This window comes from Cetorhinus maximus, chromosome 36 (assembly GCF_964194155.1).
Source record: "Cetorhinus maximus chromosome 36, sCetMax3.hap1.1, whole genome shotgun sequence".
Classification (NCBI taxonomy): Eukaryota; Metazoa; Chordata; class Chondrichthyes; order Lamniformes; family Cetorhinidae; genus Cetorhinus; species Cetorhinus maximus.
Window position 1 is genome coordinate 513876 of NC_135914.1, and position 20227 is coordinate 534102.

The following is a 20227-nucleotide window of genomic DNA, read 5'->3' on the forward strand; positions in this document are numbered from 1 at the left end:
CACTCCATGCAGAATTGTATCCTCATCTCTGTCCTAAATGGCCTGTTCTTAATTCAGAGACTGCCTCCCTTGTTTCTCGGTTCGTGAGCCAGGTGAATCCTCCAACATTGTTAGACTATTTTTGTTTGAATGCGATCGCACCTCAACTTCAAAACTCCTGATATTGAATGATTTTTTTTGACCTTTCCTCATGTGACAATCCCTCCATTTAGTGAATTAATTTGGTGAACATTCGTTGCCATTCCCATTCGGCAAATATAACTATCAAATAGCAGTAAGAAATACTTAAACTTGCACTCAATTTTTTTTTGTTCAGAAGCCAATATGCTATTGACCATCTTAACTGCTTTCGTTGACTCCATGTTCGCTTTCAGTGACTCATGAACAAGAACACACAATGTCACACTTCCCATTCTCTGAACATTTATTGAATACTCGGTAGTTCTCTTGTTCCTACGAAGGGGTATGACGTCGCATTTCTCCACATGGTATTCCATCTGCCACACCTGCAACCAGTCGCTTAGCTTCTCCAAACCTCCTTGCATCCGTCTCAAAATTGCGACTCCCACCTTGTTTTGCCTCATCTGCAAATTTGGAAATATTTTCTTTAATCCCCAGATTCGAATCATTGATATAGATTATAAATAAGTGGATCCTTGGGAATTAATCTTGCAGTTCCAAATTAGTCACAGCCTGCCTAATTGAAAATATTTGCTGATACCTGGTCTCCGTTTTCTGACTCTTAACCAGTTCTCAATGCAGGTTTGCATACCACAGCCCCTACAACCCTCAAAATCACCTCAGTCCCGCAATCCTATGCGCTCAAATTTTGCTTACCAGCCTCACGTGTGGGAACTTACTAAAGCCTTTCTGAAATTCTAAACATATCTCTTGCAGAACTTCACCGTGAACTGTTCTGTTTGAGCACAATCTCAGAGAATTCCAACAAATTTATTAATCGCTATTTCCCTGGTATAAATCCATGTTGACTCGGGCTAACCCTGCGATTATTTCGTCGCTGTTTCATGTCCACAGGCTCCGTAACAAATACGAGAATATTCCTTACTAATGATGTCAGGCTATTGTTCACAATTCGCTATCTGCTAATTTTCTTAAATAACGTAATTACTTTTGCCAACCTCCGTTCTGCAGGATGCATTCCACATTTGAATGATGGTCGCCAATGCATCTCATATCTATAAGACTACATCTTTCAAGTTATTTGGAGTAGATCTTCACCCCAAGGGGAGCCATTTGCTTAAATGCCAGTAATTTCCCCAGTGTTACTTCCATTACAAATATTAATGTCATGCAATTCCTTGCTTCCCCTGCTCCTCCAGTATTTCTGTGAGGTTTTATTATTTTCATCCATAAAGGCAGGAATATTGTCTTTGTATAGCTTCTCGGCCATTTCCTTATTTTGCATTATAAATTCTCATGACTCCCGGTAATGGGCACACATTCGACGTTTATTCCCAAATATTTTCATTTTTGTTCACCTACAGGATATTTAACACTCCATATTTTAATCTGTGACGCTAGTTTAGCCTTATGTTCTTTTCCCCTTTAATATGTCAGAATGTTTCTCACGTGCTGGTGAAGACCCGATGGTCTGAAGGGCCTCTTCTGCACTGTGTGATTCTGTGATTCTTCGAATATTCTCTCTTTTTTTGTTTCCCCTTTGCTGAATTCTAAAATTCTTCCAATTCTCAGGGTTACCATTTTTGCAAATTTTGTACGCTTCTTTATTTCATGGAATGAAGTCCTGTATTTATTCAATTAGCCACGGCTGAGTCACATTCATTGCTGTGCCATGTTGCATTCAATTAATGTATTTTTCATGTAAACTATGTACACGTTTCTTAAATTGTATCTTTTGACTGTCTACCATCATGCCCTTTAACACGTTTTTGCAATAACTAAACCAAATTTAACTTCATGCCCTCACATGTCCCTCTCTTTGCCTTTTAGACCAATATCACTAAGAACGATACCAATTTGTGATTCAATGCTTATTTTTATCGTTTTATGGTCTTTCTATCATAAAGTCAAGTTGACAACATAATTATTTATTCGGCCCATTAATTGCACAATGAGAGATCTCAAATTGCCAGTTCTCGAGTTGGTTATTCAACGTGCAAGTTCAGGAAACCATCTTGCATACTTCCAAATATATCTTCCTTTCCCACACAACATTAGTACTGATTAGTATTTCCCAGTATATTGTGGCTTGAAGTTCCTCATGATTATTGAGATAAGCCTGGGAACGACAGGCCATTGAATCTCAGGTCAGTGCTAGGGAAACTGTTAGAGAAAGATCTAAAGAAGGGTATCTATCTTCACTTGGAGAGGCAGGGTTACACCAGGGATAGTCAACATGGCGTTGTCAGAACGAGTTCATGCCTAACAAGTTGATTTAATTTTTTGAGTAATTGACCAGCTGTATACATGAGGGTAATGCAGTTGGTGTAGTTTATATGGATTTCTGCAAAGCCTTTGACAAGGTCCAAAATGGGGGACTAATAAAGAAAACAAATGAACATGGAATTATGGGTGTTTTGATGAGGTGGATGCAAAATTTCAAATTTGAAGGAGGCAGAGCGTGATGACGGAGGGATGCTTTCTTGACTGGAAGCCAGGGTCCAGTGGCGCACCACAGCGACCTGTGCTCGGTGCGCTATTTTTTGTCAATAATATAAACAACATAGTTGACTATGTGGGTGGCAGGATTAGTAATTTTGCGTATGACGCAAAGATTGGCCGAGTGGCTAACAGTAATGTTGAGTGTATTGAGGTACAGTAAGATATAGACGGAATTGTCAAATGGGAAGATAAGTAGCAGATGGAATTTAACCCTGAAATGTGTGAGGTGATACAAATTGGAAGTATTAAGTTGACCAGGAAATATTCAATGAACAGCATGTCACTACGAAGTTATGAGGAACAAAGGGTCCTTGGCGTCTGTGTCCATAGTACCCTGAAGGCAGAAGTGCATGTTAGTGAGGTTATGAGTAAGACATATGGGACACTTGCCTTTATCAATCGAGGCATAGATTACAAAATAGGGGAGGTCATGTTGGATTTGTATAGAACCTTGTTGAGTCCACAGCTAGAGTACTGTGTACATTTCGGGTCGCCAAATTATAGGAAGGATGTGTTTGCACTGGAGAGTGTGCAAAGCAGATTCACTAGGATGTTGCCTGGGATGAAACATTAAATCTATGAAGCGAGGTTGGCTGGACTTGTGTTGTTTACGTTGGAGCAGATAAGACTAAGGGGCATGGGCAGGGTGGTTCGGGGGCAGATGTTCCCCTGAGTTGAATGTCAAGTAACAAGGGGGCATAAGTTCAAGATGAATAGCAGGAAGTTTAGGGGTGATGTGAGGTAAAACGTTCTTATCCCGAGCGTGACGACGGTTTGGAATGCATTGGCTAGGACGTTGGTGGCTGACGGTTGCCACACATTCATTAAAACTTGCCTGGATGAGCACTTGGCACGTCATAACATTCAAGACTATGGCCCAAGGGCAGGGAAAATTAATAAGGTTGTTAGGTCTGGTGATAATCTCGTGACGTTGCAGTCTCGATGGGCCGAATGGCTTCATCTGCACTGCAATGCTGTGATTTTTATTGCATGATTTTGTGGTTATGGTATTACTCTTGTTACACACATTTAAAATTTCCAAATTTATTTTATGATTTACTTTATAGTTGCTGTTTCATGCACCCGTTTTTGGAGCATGTTGTTTGTTAATTCCACCAAAATTAATTCCATGTCTTTTTCTTCAGAACCAAGGTTATCTCTCACTACAGTATTATTACTTATTTATTAACTGTGCTATCCACCAGATTTTCCATCTGCCTTTTCTACATGAATGTTCAATGCTGTTTGATAATAACGTCCCAGCGTCTGTTTCCTTGTAGCCTTGTCACTGCAGGGCTTATCAGAGCTGGAAAACGTCAAACACAAACAGGTAGAAGTGGGGAAGGGAACGAAAACAATAGAATTATTGTAATAATTTGGATAACAGATAATTGAAACTGTTCAATACTTCAGTTTTACAAAAATATACATGTTATAAGCATTATATACCATTAAGTGACTCCTGAAATTGGACACACTAAGCGGCACAGTCCAATTTCTTCTGAAGCATGTCTCAGGCACTATTGCGAAGCAGTTACCTTCATAGTTCTCACTTCACTTCAAACGGTAGTATGTGCTGTGTAAAACAGCGAACAAGTAGAGGGCTGGGAGAACAGATAACAAGATGCTTCCTTCATTTCAACAACATAACGTGTTTGAATAGTTCCCGCAGGTCTGGCAGCATGTGTGGAGTTAATAACAGAGTTAACTCAGTTTTTTTGGAACTCTGAATTCCAAAGAGGAAACATATCGGACTGGGAAAGCTAACACTCTTTCTCTCTCCACGGAAGCTGCTAGCCATATTGAGCTTCTCCAGCATGTTCTGTGCTTATTACAGGCCTCCAGCGGCTGCACTATTTTGCTTTCAAATTCGTGGCATAATTTGACATGTTGCTGACTCACAGATCTGCACAACATCCACCTTTGCTGCAAAAAGGCTCATTAGTGTGTTGTAGCAATATCCGCTTGTTCAATGAATACAGAATAGCAAAGCAGAAGATCTGACAAAAATGACTACTTCACCTGGATGGAATAGATGTGGCCCTGAACAATGAAAATACAATAGTGGAAAGAGTCTTCTGCATGTATGGCATGTGATTCAAAAATAATAATATTCTTCGACGGGGGGCTCTGCAGTTTCGTACAGAAATAAAGTTGAGCCCCAGACTTAAAATGGCCGACTTATGATTAGCGAACGAGGCCAGGCGAAGAAGAAAGCACGTTTGTTCACGGATTAGGTTCAAATTGGAAAGCCAATAAAATAAGTGATGTTTACTTTTGTGAAAAGTGGGTATAGATGGGAGTCCTGCATGGTGCTGATGCAGGGGAGAGGGGCGAAGGCGGAAGTGCAGGGTATGGGACAGTCATTGTCGAGATCCTTGCGAACCCCAGTTAAGCGGACTTATTGGCAGAGGATAAAGGAAGGAATTTATAATGTACTGTTATGGAACATAGCCCAATAAATACAGATGTGAGGAAGGCGGAAGAATGTGAAAATTCGGCTGAGAGATTACAGAAGCCAGAATGCTAGTCATTATGATATGGAATGTTGTGCATGGCGGCAGCCTTGTAGCACGCATTGTAAGCAGCCTATGGCCAGAAATGGAAATAAGAAGTCGTTGGAGGAAGTGGAAGGCCTCAAAGATGAGTCATGCAAAGGGAGGACAGGGATTGAATCATTAAAAAAAAAATAGATGATCCAGTCCTAGATAAGAGCAGTTAAGTCAAGGCAGAATATCGTGGCAGTCAAAATATCAGAAATAGTGTTCCCTGAATCCCAAATAAAAACAGACATAGTTAAGACACATAATGATTTCAATACTATTATTCTGATATCGTTGGAGAAATGGTTTAGATGCAAAGGCGATTTTTCCAATGAGAGTAAAGGTTAGACAGATGAAGGTTGCTGCAGTTACATTGCAATTATTTGGCCTGACGTGTATGGAAGGAAAAGATGGGCCGTTGGTTTGGCGGCGAAGGGGGGCATCGGGGAGACATCCCCAGAATTCACTATAAGGGCGGGTCATTTTCCACTTCTAACCTTGGTGAAATATAATAAAAAAAGGTAAGGCCGATATCACTGCTAGCCATTCCGATTACAGACAGAGGTTTATTCTGCCAAAATGTCTTCTCCATATATTGTGCTGCACTGGAAATGAACGTCCAGCTGACAGGTGGTGCCGTTGCCAGCCTGTCCTTAACAGAAGAGAAAGTGTTAGATGGAATGACTCTCCAGCTGAGGTATAGAGTTGTGCAGCGACTTAGTGCATTGGTGAGGGGTGAACTTGCTGAAGGATTGGTTGTTCTGGTGAGGGCTGGAGAGGGAGTGGAAATTGATGTCCTGGTGAGGAATGAAAGCGTATAAGGACTGGATGTCTGTGGAAGGAGAAATGTAGAGGGACCGGAAGCCGGGGTGAATGAGGTTTTGTGGACAAGCTGGATGTCCGGGTGAGGAATGGCACTGAAGTCTTACTGGTTGCAAGGCTGACGGATGAAGATGTAGAGGCAAAGTGCATCATGTTGAGCGTCGCGGGTGCAGAGGAACCGCATGTCCTGGTAAGGGATGGAGGTAAGGAGTCACTGCTGGTCGTACTGAGGGATGGAGGCGTGGAGTGATTGGGTTTCCTGTTGAAGGTGAAGGAGCAGAATGTCTGAATTGTTGGACGGAGTTTTAGAGAGTGTGAATTTCCTGGTGAGGTATGGAGATGCATAAGGTTTGTGTACCATGATGAGGGATGGGTATGTGGAGCGGTTTATTTTTTTGCTGGGGCATGGAGATGTAGAGGAAATTATACACTGGTGAGGATAGGGTATTCAGAGACACGGCTAGTCCTGGTGAGGGATGGAGGTAAAGATGGAATGGATGTCGTGGTGAAGGGTGGTGGCATAGAGAGACTGGATGCCCTGTTGAAGGATTAATGGTCAGACGGACCAGGTTTAGTGCTGAACGATGTATGTTTAGAAGAACTGGATGTCCTGGTGAAGGATGGATTTGCAGGGCGATTGAATGTCCTCCTGATGGATGAGACGTAGAGGGATTTCGTGACCTGGTGAAGGATTGATTTGAAGTGGGATTATATGTTCAACTGAGGGAGGGATGTTTCAAAGATTTCGAAGGAAGGTCATTCGAGTGTGCTGGTTGCTGTACGACAACTGGACGTCCATTGTGAAACAGAATTGGTGAATGCCATGGTAATGGAAATGCTTAAACATTATGCGTGATGTTGGAAGAATATTTTAAATGACTGTGCAAATATTGGTGACTGGAGGAAGTGGGAATGATGGGTCGGACAGCAGCAACATTTTTATATAGCCATTTGCGTGATCTGGCTTTACTAGCTAGTCCAGTATTACATGCTCATTGCCAATTGCCCTGGAGATGGTCGGGGGGGTGGGGGGTGAAATTGCTGTCCGCTGCAGTCCTTGTGGTGGAGCCACATTCTCAGTGCTGCTCGGAGGGAGTTCCTGGATTTTCTTCCATCAGCAGTAAAAGAACACCAATGTAGTTCCAAGTCGGTTTGGTGTGTGACGTAGAAAGGAAATTGCAGGTGGAATCGCTTCCAATGCGGCTGATGCCCTTGTGCTTCTATGTTTGAGACCCCGTGGATGTGGAAGGTTTTGCCAAAAAAAACCTTGGCCTGTATTTGCAGTGCATCATTCAAATGGTACACACTGCTTCCACTGTCAATGGGGAAGGAAATTATGGGGTGGCAATCAAGCGGGTGGCTTTGTTCTGGATGGTCTTGAGCTTCCTGAGAGTTATGTGAATTTGGAAGGGTGCGGAAGAAGCTCGAGTAGAGTGTTGTCTGAGGGGTAATTAAAGTTCTGAGCGCATAACCCCAGAGGACATGGCGTCCTGTGAGAGTCTGAGAAAGAATGGCTTGATGTCAACTGTTGGCGTCTCGTTACAGGTGAAGACAGGGCAAAATGCCAAACTGCTGGTGATTATGATCTATCAGCTTGAAGGTTGGCAACAAACATCAAAGGTGATTATTTTTCCACTGGCCTTACTGACAAGGAAATGTTATGGCTCTGATGGTACATTGCACAGCAAGTTCACCGAGACAGAACACAGAGCCGAGGATTTACTTAATCACTCAAGCCATTGACCTTGTCAAAGGAAACATGAGCACTGTTTTCCTCTCAGTCTATGTTATGTCATGATTTGTACATTTTTTCCCCCTCTATTTTGTGTTTTTTTTTTGTTTATTATAATGGTGGCCCTCAGCTTGTGGTTAAGCCAGATTCAATCGGCAACCTCATCGAACTATAATAGCAGCTGCCGGGGGATACTGGATGATGAAATGTTTATCCAGAGTAAGTCAACTGTTAGCTCCGATGATGGATAACTGAATAGTTATCTTGTAGAAATAAAGTATAGGAGACTTATTGAATACTGAATATTTTCCTGCTTTCCTCCACACTCATAGCAGAGTTATATGTCGTGCTGTAAAGTAACATTGTGATGCGGTGTGCTGCTCTGAGAATGCAGCTCACTGAGTTCCCCGTATGTAGCAGTCTAGAGAGAAAGTACAGCAAATGGATGTGAAACATTTATTACATTTATTGCCCTTTAAGGCATTTGAAAACAAAAGTTTACACAATGAAGCTGAAATAAACTTGTAATGCATAGCCATCACTTCTCCAATTCCCTTGATGGTTTGTATGGTCGGTGCAGCGGAGTGTGTTACAGTTTTCTTATACACAAGGAAATGCGCAAAAAAATCGCTGCTTCCGTCATTTCTGATTAGAATTTTTTCATACTTTTTAAGACAAATTGTAGTTTAAAAAAACGAACTTAGATGTCTCGACACAAGATAAAGTGTGATTTTTTTTTCAAAGCGTGTTTATATCGGAAAGGAAAGCATCTTCGAGAAGGATATATTTTTGGATAAGTTATTGGCGGTTCTTCAGATTTTACACAGTGAGTCAAACGCCTAGCGCATCACATCTTGGATTTTTCGATGTATTTGACCTGAAAGATGGGTGAATATATACTGTTTGAGAGTGAGCGTTGCAATTCTTTCCACCATCATCTAAATAAATGTCATGCATTCAATTTTATTATTGTTTGCACTAATTCCAAATTAACTGGTTTTTTGTTGTTTTTGTTTCTAGAGCGAAAAAAAAGCACGTCATCCTTGATAAATTCAGCACCAATAAAAACATCAGAACAACACTGTGTAATCAGATGGTAAAAAGCAGAGAAGGTTGCATAATTCCCAACTGTTCGGAGAAAGCTTGGAGCAGTTAATAAAGCATTGGTTTTACCAGTTTGATATATATGTTGTAAATTTTGAGCAACACCCTCACTGCTTTATGGCGACAGATTTTGCGGGCTTGTGAATATTTCACAGAGGACATGGGCATTCATATTAGGGATGGGAGGGGCCGATCAAGAGTGGTCAAAAAATAACATGAGTGTTATGCACTTGCGATGGACATATTATTGGTTACTAATGGGTTAAAAGCGGATGTATTTCTGGTGTCTGTGTTTGTGTGTGTGTTTGCGCGAGTGCGCGTGTATGTGGGTGTGTGACAGCAGCATGAATAGGTTAAAATTTGTTTATTTATGAGTGAAAGAGAAATGGTGTTTAGTATTTTCTGGGCTGTGTTGTACGGCAGTGAGGCAACAGACGACGTCCTCCAAAGTCCGATGTTTCATTTTGAGCCCTGGAGCTTTTCCTGCTTGGGATCTAAACAGGTGAGACAATTCACAGCAAACAAAATTAATTTTGCTACTGACGGAAGACAACACGCACCCAATCAGACTAGTTTTTGTCCTCAAAAAAATGATGGAATATTTAATCAAACGTGACACATGCTTAGCAACCATCTGCTCATTGAGGATCAGTTTGGGTTTTGCCGAGGTCACTGAGCTTCATTATTCATTTCGGCTTTGGATCAAACATGGAAAGCAAAACTGACCTCCCGAGGTGAGGTGGCAGTGACTGCCTTTGAGGTCACAACGTTATGTAACCGAGTGTGGCATCAAGGAGCTCGATCAAAACTGGAGTCTCAGGGATCCAAGGGAAACATTAAAAAAACTCGTCGTTATTTTGAGTCATATATAGGACATATGAAGATGGATGTGGTTTTTGGTGGCCATTTATCTCAGTTTCAGGGCATCACTGCAGGAGGTCCTCGGGGGCAGTGTTCTTGGCCCAGCCATCTTCAGATGTTTCATCAATGACCTTCCTTTCATCACAACTTGAGAAGTGTGGATGTTCGCTCATGGTTGCATACTGATCATCACCATTCACTACTCCTCAGGTTCTGGAAAAGTCCATGACTGAGTGCAGGAAAACTTACATAATATCCACAGTTGGGATGACATGCGACAAGTAACATTCGCTCCACCAAGGTGCCAGTCAATTACCATCTCCCACAAGAGAGAATCTAAACAACACGACTTGACATTTAATGGCACGTCCATCTCTAAATTCCCCACTTTCAAAATCTAGGGGATTACAATTGACCATCAATTGAACTGGAATAGCCAGATAAACACTTTGGCTACAAGAGCATGCCAGATGCTTGAACTCTGAGGGAAGGAACTCACCCCCTGACTCCACAGAACCTCTCCGTCACGTACAGGGCACAAGTCAGGAGTCTGATAGAATACTCTCCAATTGACTGGACGAGTGCACGATCAACAATACTCAAGAAGCTTGAAAACCTACAGAACAAGGAGCTCTGCTTGATTGACACCAATTCCACAATCATCCACTACCTCCATATCGAAGAATAGTATAATCAACATGCACCATCTGTAGGAGACACTGCAGAAGCTCACCAACGCTCCTGTGTCAGCACCTTATGAGTACAGGACCAGAGTCATTTAGCAGGACAAGGGTATTGCGTACATGGGATCACCAACATTTGGAATTATCCTCCAACGCACATGCCATTTTGACTTGGAAATTTATCGCCATTCCTTTGGTGTTGCTGGCTCCAAACAATGGAAATCTCTGCCCAAAGGCATTGCGCGGGTACCTACACTAGAGGGACTACAACACTACAAGAACGCAGCTCACCACCTCCTTCTCAAAGACAATTGTCGCCGGGCAATAATTTCTGGCCAATCCTGCGACGCCCATATCCAATAAATGAACAAAATAGATCGTATGATCTCAACAGGTGCATACACCTAACAAAGCTTTGTTCTGTCAACAATATGAGTGAGCTTTAAAACAGATCCTGTTCTTTCCGCACATGTGGGGAAGTGAGTGAAGGAAGAATCATAAGTAATCATCGATTCCAAAATCAGTGGTGGAGGCTGGGAAGGTGGAGTTCTCCCAGAAGGAGATGGCAAAACAATTCAGGGATGTCTCCAACTCATCCCTGGAGAGACTCAGCTAACACCTCGACTTATTTGAGACCGTGGTTGGCGAGAGTCCACCAAACACAAAAGTGCATAAATTAAGTCGAGATGATGGATGGAACACACAACCCTTTGAAAAAGCTGTCTGCTCAACCATTCAAGCAGCGCGTGACAGACTCTGCAAATTGCGCAGTGTACTATCATCCATTTTAGAACCGATATAAGCAGAGAGGAGGAAAGTCACCAGCAATGCAGAGCGACAGGCTCAGCAGATAAATAAATCCCTATCTCACCCAGAGTTCACATATCTCCGCCGGCACTTTCCCGTGCGAAGAAATCATCATGAATATGGTCCAGCAGCAAGTGTTCGCCCTTAGAATCATTGCCAACAGTATCAGCATCGTCGTAATCGCGGAGAGCTGGGAGGAACAAACGATTTTCTGTGAGATTAATTCCTACAATTAATACTTAGAACAACATTGAGAATTGTCAATCAACCAAAAAAATGAGATGAGAGGACAGTGGTTCTATTGCGCATACAGGGGAGGGAGCTTAAAGCGTGGAGAATTTTTGGAACATTTCACGTCACAGTATTTTTATTTTTTGTTTTTATGTCACGTGTCACACTGACCAATGATCTCTCCAGCCTGCATGCTCATTTCACATTTCACAGAGTATTGGGCATTGTGATGAAACTAATAACATGATATGTACTTTAAATGAAACTTTTTCAACCATATATATTACTGAGTGCAACCACATGATATTGTATCTGCCTGAAAGTATTTTAGAAGCGTTTTTTTTTATCAAAAGTCACTCCTTAATACCTGATATCATCTGTCGTGCAACTTAATGGTGTGTTCGTATTTTTTTCATACTTCTTATTCGATTGTAGATATTATTGAATGTGAAGGACGAAAACCAGATGGTCACAACTAAAAGTTTACCCACCTAGACTACTGGAGGAGCTCTCGTCAACATTTTCCGATCCAGGGCCTTTGTCATCCAAAATGTGGCTGGTGTAATATTCGATATCATTGAGTGAGTCAATGGAAGCAGACACTGTTAAAGAGAGGGCAAAAAGTACGCTGCTTCTTGGAGCAATAAATGATGTCATTATAGCGTCATCGCGTTGCAGAAGCATTTAGCCCAATGGAGTAGAGATCAAAATAATTAATGGTCCATTTAGCAATGTCCGGGTTTTTGTTACCTTATCGCATTTTTTCCAGAAAATTCGCCAAATGGATTGTAGTGTTTCAAGGGGATGGGCCGTTATTAGCTTATCAAGGCATCCAGGGATGGAAAGTAAATGTCTCGGAAGACCTCACGAAGGCAATATTACCTTCAGTAGGTCAGTGGGTGTAGTTTCCTGATCTACAGTCCCTTCCCCTCCCCAAAACTCCCCTTCTCTTTTATTTTTGGAGAAGTTAAATACGTCCTATTTGACGGAAGAGAAAGGAGCTCATGGGCAATGAAAAGAAAAAGAGGCCAACAAACATTTTATGCTCCTTCTTTTCAGCTTTTTTGGATATTTTTCGCTCCCAACACAGTTTCCGTCTTTGTAAAGTGTTTTGAGCCTCATCAAATACTCCTACATATCATTTCAATATATGCCGACCAGGACCCTAAATTATAATCCAGATTCCCTCTATGTAATATTCGATTGACATTCACCAGACTAATCTTGTTATTTCAGTCCATCTATCCATAACTTAAATATAGTGTTTGGTTTGGTTTTTGACAGACTTATCATTATGCATCGATTTTCTTTTTTTATTTGTTTCCCTGAACTCCTGCATCCCACGACATTAATATTTAATTCCGATTCATTGTTACAGATCGAAAATTAATTCTTAGTTTATGTCCAGATTGAAATTCCTCATAATTACTTACGTCCAGATTAATTTGCCAACTGTATGTCCATTGCCGCCAATTCATTAATGGCTGTTTTTAAAATGCTTTCATCCAGCCCACCACAATTTGGTCAATAGTTAAATTGAGGAAAAAAAATATCGTTTTTAGCCAAAGTCTAAAACACTCAGATAAATTTTGAACAACAGTGATCCCAGCAGGAATGGGTGTTGAAAACCCAATCCCACTTTCTTCCCTCTACATAATTATCCTGTATCCCACACTCTGTTTTCTGTCTTGTAGGCAGGCTACCCATCCTCATAGGTGTCACTTGCCTCTATGTAAATTTAATGAATAAGAGAAAACAGTTCTTTTTATGATCACCAGATGTCCTAAGCTGTTTGCAGCTAATGGATACTTGTGATGTATCGTCACTATTGAAATATGGGAAACGCGGCAGGCAATTTGTAAACAACAATCTTTCACGGGCAATCCCAGCTATGTGCTAATTAGCAGATATCCTTACGTTCTGCATTGCCACAAGTGATAAATATTTGTCAGTATAGCAAGGGCAACTCTCAAGTCTCCAGGAGAAGACATTTTGTTCACCACTTAAACAACGACTCTGAAAGAGAACCCTGATTAGAGGGCATGAGCCCCTCATTTCTGCACCAGAGTGGCAGCCATAATATTTCTGTACAAGTACTGGAGTGTAAATGGATGCCGGAAAATATTCACTCAGAAGAAAGATTGGTAACCACTGGGCAATAGCTGATATGTAATCACTTGTCTTATCCATCAGTATATAAAGTGGACATTTCCCAAAAACTATTTATCATATCCGCAGAATGTACGTCCTCACGGCTAACCTTTTCTATGCTGTTACATTTTTGAACATTTTGTTGAGGTTCCTAATGTATGAGATCCCATAATGAAATATTTGCTGACTGCGCTTTACATTATTCATTCGTATTTGTATTCTTTTCCTCCATAGTAACAATTTAATTAGTTTTTCTCCAACCAACGTTCAGAAAGAGGATCTTTTGCGCCTGGACATTTTCCTTCTTCATATTTAACTGCACATTTAATGTTAGTTATCTTGGCAGGATCGTGGAAGTACCACCGCTTGAAATGATCTTGTTTAGCAGTGCAATTGCGCCTCTACTTTCTTCTAATATTTTTCTTTAATGAATGAATGCAAACTGTTCTGACCAGAGCTTTTTTGGAAAGTTTTTTTAAAAAGTTTCACTCTAATTCATTTTAAATGTAATTGTGTCAGTGCTAACCTAATTTTCCAACTTCATGTCCTCTTACCCCTGGCAAATATTAAAATAATGTTATTGATTAATATTTCTGATATTACAAGAATGCTGTTCTTATTCTTTTGGTTCCTTTTTGGAATACGGTCATGCCATTCTGACCTACCAATCCTTTGTGCCGGTAAATATTGTCCTAAATTGCTAGACGATCCTGTCTGATTTCATTGATTAGTCATTACTTTCACAGGAATTACATTTGTCATCTTTCTTCATTTTCTCCCTTATCCAGCTTTGCCACTCCGCCACTTACCACCATTTTTATTCTTCCATACGTTATCGTTATTTTTTTTTCCTAGTGTGCTGTTGTTCCCAATGGTTTGCCCTAGTGTTTAGCATATTCTTTTTAGCTATTGAAATATATTCAGTTGGATTCATTTGAACATAGTTTGAATGAGCTTTTTTTTCAATTATGGATATACATAATTTTGAAGAAATTATTTCCAAATGTCATTCTCTTCCCCTGAGATCAGAGGACCTGTAGACTATCATAGTTGGAGTGAGCGGATTGCATGTTCAATTCAATAATACTCTCTTTGTGTATTTAGTCACTCAGGTATACAAAGGAGGCAGTGAGCATTCCCTTGGGAAGTGGCAAACAGCGATCTGCTCGCTGCAGGCAAAACACCTTTTGAGCAAGACAGAATTATGGTAATTTTGTGAAGCTCATTACTCTTCTCACATAACAGATGCACACGGAGATAGGACACTTACACATGAGGAAAGTAAGATGATTGCCAGTCACGCCCATTCATTTCACTGACTTATAAAGGGGGTAAACAGAATTGAAATTCTGCAGTGCGGATTGGTATTGCAATGGAAGTTACAAACCTGAGTCACGGGTCGGAGCGGGATTCTTGACAGGCGGAATATCTTCAATTTCTTCATAAATTGCTTGGTTCAAATCAATTGGTGAACGCATACCGCCAGTGACATAACCTGATGGAGACAAGGTGGATGGATTAATACTTTGTTGCGTTTTACCTTTGTTTAATAATAAAATGTTTGCAAATAATAACACAAAGCAGGTGCTGAAAGTAAATGCAGAAAGTCAGTGAGCTGGCTATGAAGGATTTCTTGTTATGTAGGTATTTTTATGAGAGACCGCGTATCCATATGTTTGTGTGTTTGCGAGAGAGTGAGAGGCATAGCGAGATAGACGGTATGTGCGTGCGACCATGTCTGTGTGTGTGTGCGTGTGTGTGTAACCGCATGGACATATCTTCAACTCCACCTGATAGGGCCCAACTTAATTAACCTTGGAAATGATGAAAGGAGGCGTTTTCGGGAGAAATCAATTCCTACTGATCACTCGATCGTGAGGTACACGGTGAGTTCAGCTGAAGAGAAACTTGGAAAAAAATGACTCAAATCTGCTGACAGCATCAGTTTGGAAAGAGTGAGGAGCTCACGTTTCCTTTATGTATCACATCAGCATTAAAATTAATTTGCCGTGTACATCGAACAGGAGTGTGATGGTTGTTCAGATCAGAGTATTTAGTTTGGCAGGGTAAACAATATTCGTAAAGTGGTGCCTAAAAACCCAAAAAAGGCTAATGCATCAAAATTGTGGATCGATTCTGTCTAGGCAGCTCGAGATTGGGCATCCAGGCACGGAGATGGGAGGACTGGACGGACACTGATTGGATAGAGGTCGATTCACGGATGGATAATGACTGGGCACTAAGTCCAAAATGCTTTAAAAAAACCTTCTAATCTATTGCTACAACAATTAGATTGACATTGAGCCAGAGTAGCGGTGCATCAATTATCACTGTTAACGTGGACAGTCAAGTTAAACTTCCATTTACTTGTCACATTTCACTGTTTCACCAAGTGCTTTGAACGACAATAGTGGCTAAAATAGGTTAAAATTAGTTTCCAACATGACAAGTGACATTCTATGGAAAAGGGCAGTAAAGTGAGTCCTCGCCAGGGCATGTGGAATTAAAACGCACGGAAAAAAAACTGTAGTCAATAGGATTCAGGGGGAAAACTCTTCACTGGATGGAGTATGAGTGAGCAGAAAACTAGGGATTTGTGGTTGTTGGAGGTCGATAATCTTTCAGTCCTGGGACATTACTACAGGAGGTCCTCAGCATATCGTGCTAGACCCAACCATCTTCATCTTCTTGATCAATAACCTGCTCGTCAAAAGAAGGTCAGGAGTGGGGATGGTCGCTATGATTGTACAATGTTCATCACCAGTCCCGATTCCTCAGCTACTTCAGCAGGCCATGTCTACATGCAGCCACGTATTGATAACATCCTGGACTGACTTTCAAAGTGGCCAGTAAAATTTGCGCCTCACAAGTGGCTGGTAAAGTCCCTCTCCAACAACTTATAATCTAAGAGTCAGCCTTTGACATTCATTGGCATCGTCATCACTGAATCCCCCGCTAACAACATCCTGGAGGTTTCCATTGAACAGAAGCTGAAATTGATGCGATTTAAATGATGTAGTGACAAAATCTGTTCATAAGCAAGGAACCCTTCTGAGGTAACTCAACTCCTGACTCGACAAATCCTTAACACCATCTGCAAGGGGCAAGCAGGAGTGTTGATGGATACTCTCCATTTGCCTGCTTGAGTGCAGCTACAAGAAAACTTAAGAAGTTTCCCACAATCCAGAATTAAGCCTTCCGTTTTATTTTCTCTATATGCACAAACAATCACTTCCCCCACTACCAACGTTCAGTGGCAGCAGTGTGTACAATTTACAGGATGTACATGAAGAGGTCAGCAAGGCTACTTAGACAGGGCCTTCTAAAACCACATAAACGACCATCGAGAAGGACAAGGGAAACAGACTCATGGGGAAACCACGACCTGGAAGTTACCCTCCAAGCATCTCACAATACTGATTTGGATATATGCCGCCCTTCCGGCACGGTCGCTGGTTCAAATCCTCAAACTCCCTCCCTAAAAACAATGTGAGTCTACCTGCACAACATGGATTGCAATGGTTCAAGAAGGCAGTTCATCACCACTTATTCAAGTGCAATTCTGGATTGACAATGAATGCAGGGCAGCCAGCGAGGCTCAAATCTCATTCACGAATTTACATTAAAAATATAAATATCCGAGATTTAACGTGAAGTCAGTGGTAATATTTGAGTCTCACCTTTCCTTGATGATTGTCTCCGCATTAGCACAATTAGTGCGATGAACTCACAGATCAACAGGGTCCCGAGTGTTATACCGATCACAAGATGGAAGGAAATAATCTCACCTTCATTTTCTTAATGAAATGTTAAAGAAAGATTAAAATGGGACACAGAATGTTTTGTATTTGTAAATGGTCCATCATTCTGAAACTCTAAGATTAACTTGAGAAATGTTTAAATAAACAAGAAAATGTCAATAATGTCAGACCATTCGTGACATTAAACTTGACAAGAATATTACTTATTAATAAGTCCAAAATTTGGCTGTGGAAGGAGAAGCAGTCGCCGACATTGCGGGACCTATGGGATATTATACAAAAAAAAACGATAGAGATTTAATTTAGAATGCCATCAGTTTTTCATAATTTACGAATTCATGAGTCATATTCAGCGAACATTGAACAACCACAATTATCCCGAAGCCAATCCCGACCGTTCAGCAATACCCTTACCGGAACAAATCACATTGGCGTCCTCCTTGTGGTCACAATCAGGGTGAACAGAAGCTGAGGAAGGACAATCGGATAGAAAGGATTCGCTTCCAGTACATCTCACCTCATCAAACCAGATATCACCTTCACCCTGGCCAAAAGCGGCCCATCCTGTGGCCAATAGAGCAGAGCCACAACCCAGCTGTCTGCAGACAACATTGGCATCGGCCATATCCCAGGAGTCATCACACACCGTGCCCCAGGTATTAGTGCATAATATCTCCACTCTTCCGGAGCAGTTGTTGTTACCTCCAACCAGGCGCAAAACTACACCAGAATCTGTCAAAGAGAATCAATCACTAATTTTGCTGCAGAAAAATACAGATATACAACTCAGATAACTGATATAATAAAACGGAGCAATCACCTGATTCTCGACCACAAAACTTTTCACTGTCGGGCTGGCCCTCCTTTATATTTCCCCCTGTTGAGAATGTAAAAGTGCTGACTCATTTGGACATCAATGATTGAAATAACGCACGGATATTTGGGGGAGTTGTTGCATTACCTGAACAGACAACTCCTGCATCCTTCCTGTGATAACAGTTGTGTTGTCCCCACGGGTCTGTCTGACACTGCCAAATGGTCGACTCTTGTGAATTACATTCCATCTCATCGAGCCAGATAGGTCCGGATCCTTCTCCGAAAGACAAAGCGCTATACTTAATATGATCCAGGGGGCCGCACTGCAACTGTTTGCATATCACCTCAGCATCATGGGGATCAAGCGCGTCAGAGCACACTGTTCCCCAGGTCCCATTGTAGAACACTTCTATTCTCCCCTCACAGTGATGCGTTCCATTAACCAGCCGCAGCTCCTTGTATTCTACAAACGAAATAAGAATTCTCCAGATGGTTCCTGTGATAAATGGAATTATGACAAATGTGCCCCCCTCAACCCAAGTTGTGCCAGATGTTTGCACTGAATAGGGATAATTATTTCACAAATGTAACAGAGGAACAATTACAATTGAATTATACAATCAAGGATAATCAACAGAGTTTCCAAAAGAGCGATTTGTACATCTCCCAATTCATTGCATTACTTAAAGAAGTTTCAAAAAGATTATGCAGAGATAATAATGTCTATGTAATCCACGGGGATTTTGAAAAAAATCACTTCCGATGTGTTATTACGCAGCCGAACTAAGGCTGAGATCAGGAAATATGAAATTAACGACACGGTAGAAAAAAGTCAACAAGCAACAAAAAAGGATGTACATTGAATAGCAGAAGTTGGGTGAATGGTGTGCAAGTGGATTGATGCTGGGAGTCACTTCTGCTAAAGATTAGCATATACTATTTGGTATTTGGAATTGAAGTAAATGTTCAAAAAGTACAAGGGCATGAAGTTCATACCAGGACTTACTCGACTAACTGGAAGAAGACGTTCAGAGACGGCAGGATATGCGTATCAATGACGGAATAATTTCAGCACTGGTTAGACTATAGTCGTGTTTTTTGGCACAAAGAAACACAAGAGCCAAACTATTTGGGAGTTCAGGAGTATTTTTGCAATCTCTATTGCGTTGACGTAAGGAGAATGTGGAACTTGGAACATGTACGTTTGGTGGGGCGAATTGTCGTGACGCCTTGAATGTGACGTTTGATAAACACACGAGGGAAAAATAACAGAGTGGAACACAGATCGGGTCAGATTAAATGATGAAAGAATTACGTGCAGAATAAGCAGCCATCAGAAGTGTTGAGCGGAATGGACAGTTCAGGTGCAGTTTCTGCGCCATTCTGTAAAATGCCACCTGTTTGAAGATTCTCTTATAAAGGAAATGAGTTCATTTATGCCACCCTTACCTGAGCACATGATCTTCACATCTTCTTTATGAGAACAGTCGTGGGAACCCCAATATGCAGAGGGACATTGCCAGAGGTTAGATTCCTCTCCTGAACAGTTCAAGCCTTCCAGCCAAACTGGACCTGAGCCTGATCCTAAAGAAGAAGGAAGTGTTGCGTGCACTGCCTTTCCACAATGCAGCTGTTTGCAAACTACGTCAGCGTCTGTCAGATCCCAGGTATCATCACAAACTGAGCCCCAGGTCCCTTTGTAATAAACCTCCACTCGTCCTGCACATTGACTTCCGCCATCTGACAGCCTTAACTGCATGTGCTCTGATCCAAAAAATACAATATATATCATGATTCTTCGATTGCATATTTATCTCATAACTCAATTGAAACTATTGCATATTATCCAGTAAAAGTAATAAAAAAACATTTAACTTGATTGTGACAGGTAACTGTTTCTATGGTTGAAAACATGTAATTCGAAATACTTCCAATAAATAATGTATATTGCACAAACATTTCAGGTATTCCGACACCTTAGTCCTTCCACATTTTGGCTTGCAGTTCACATATTGGTTGCTGAATACAATGTGCGCTGTTTCAAGAATTGAACTTTTCAAATTAATCGTTCCA

At 41.2% G+C, this 20227-nt stretch overlaps 1 protein-coding gene across 1 annotated transcript; it reads right to left on the reverse strand.

The window, feature by feature from the left end:
* Positions 1 to 11266: 11266 nt before the first annotated feature.
* On the reverse strand, positions 11267 to 19946 carry LOC144672283 (scavenger receptor cysteine-rich type 1 protein M130-like). The gene is made up of 6 exons (XM_078534129.1): positions 19604 to 19946; positions 18300 to 18617; positions 17753 to 18070; positions 14965 to 15072; positions 11918 to 12028; positions 11267 to 11421 (listed from the first exon to the last, which is right to left on the reverse strand). Exons 1-6 carry the CDS (start codon positions 19944 to 19946, stop codon positions 11267 to 11269), a joined length of 1353 nt encoding a protein of 450 aa, XP_078390255.1.
* Between the last annotated feature and the right edge of the window lie 281 nt (positions 19947 to 20227).

Coding starts and splice junctions, on each gene's coding strand:
- LOC144672283 (XM_078534129.1), bottom strand. CDS start 19,946: ATGATATATATTGTATTTTTTGGATCAGAGCACATGCAGTTAAGGCTG. Junction 18,071..18,299: donor TGCAGGAGTTGTCTGTTCAG/GTAATGCAACAA, acceptor TCTCTTTGACAG/ATTCTGGTGTAGTTTTGCGC. Junction 15,073..17,752: donor CGCCAATGTGATTTGTTCCG/GTAAGGGTATTG, acceptor TGTCTCCATCAG/GTTATGTCACTGGCGGTATG.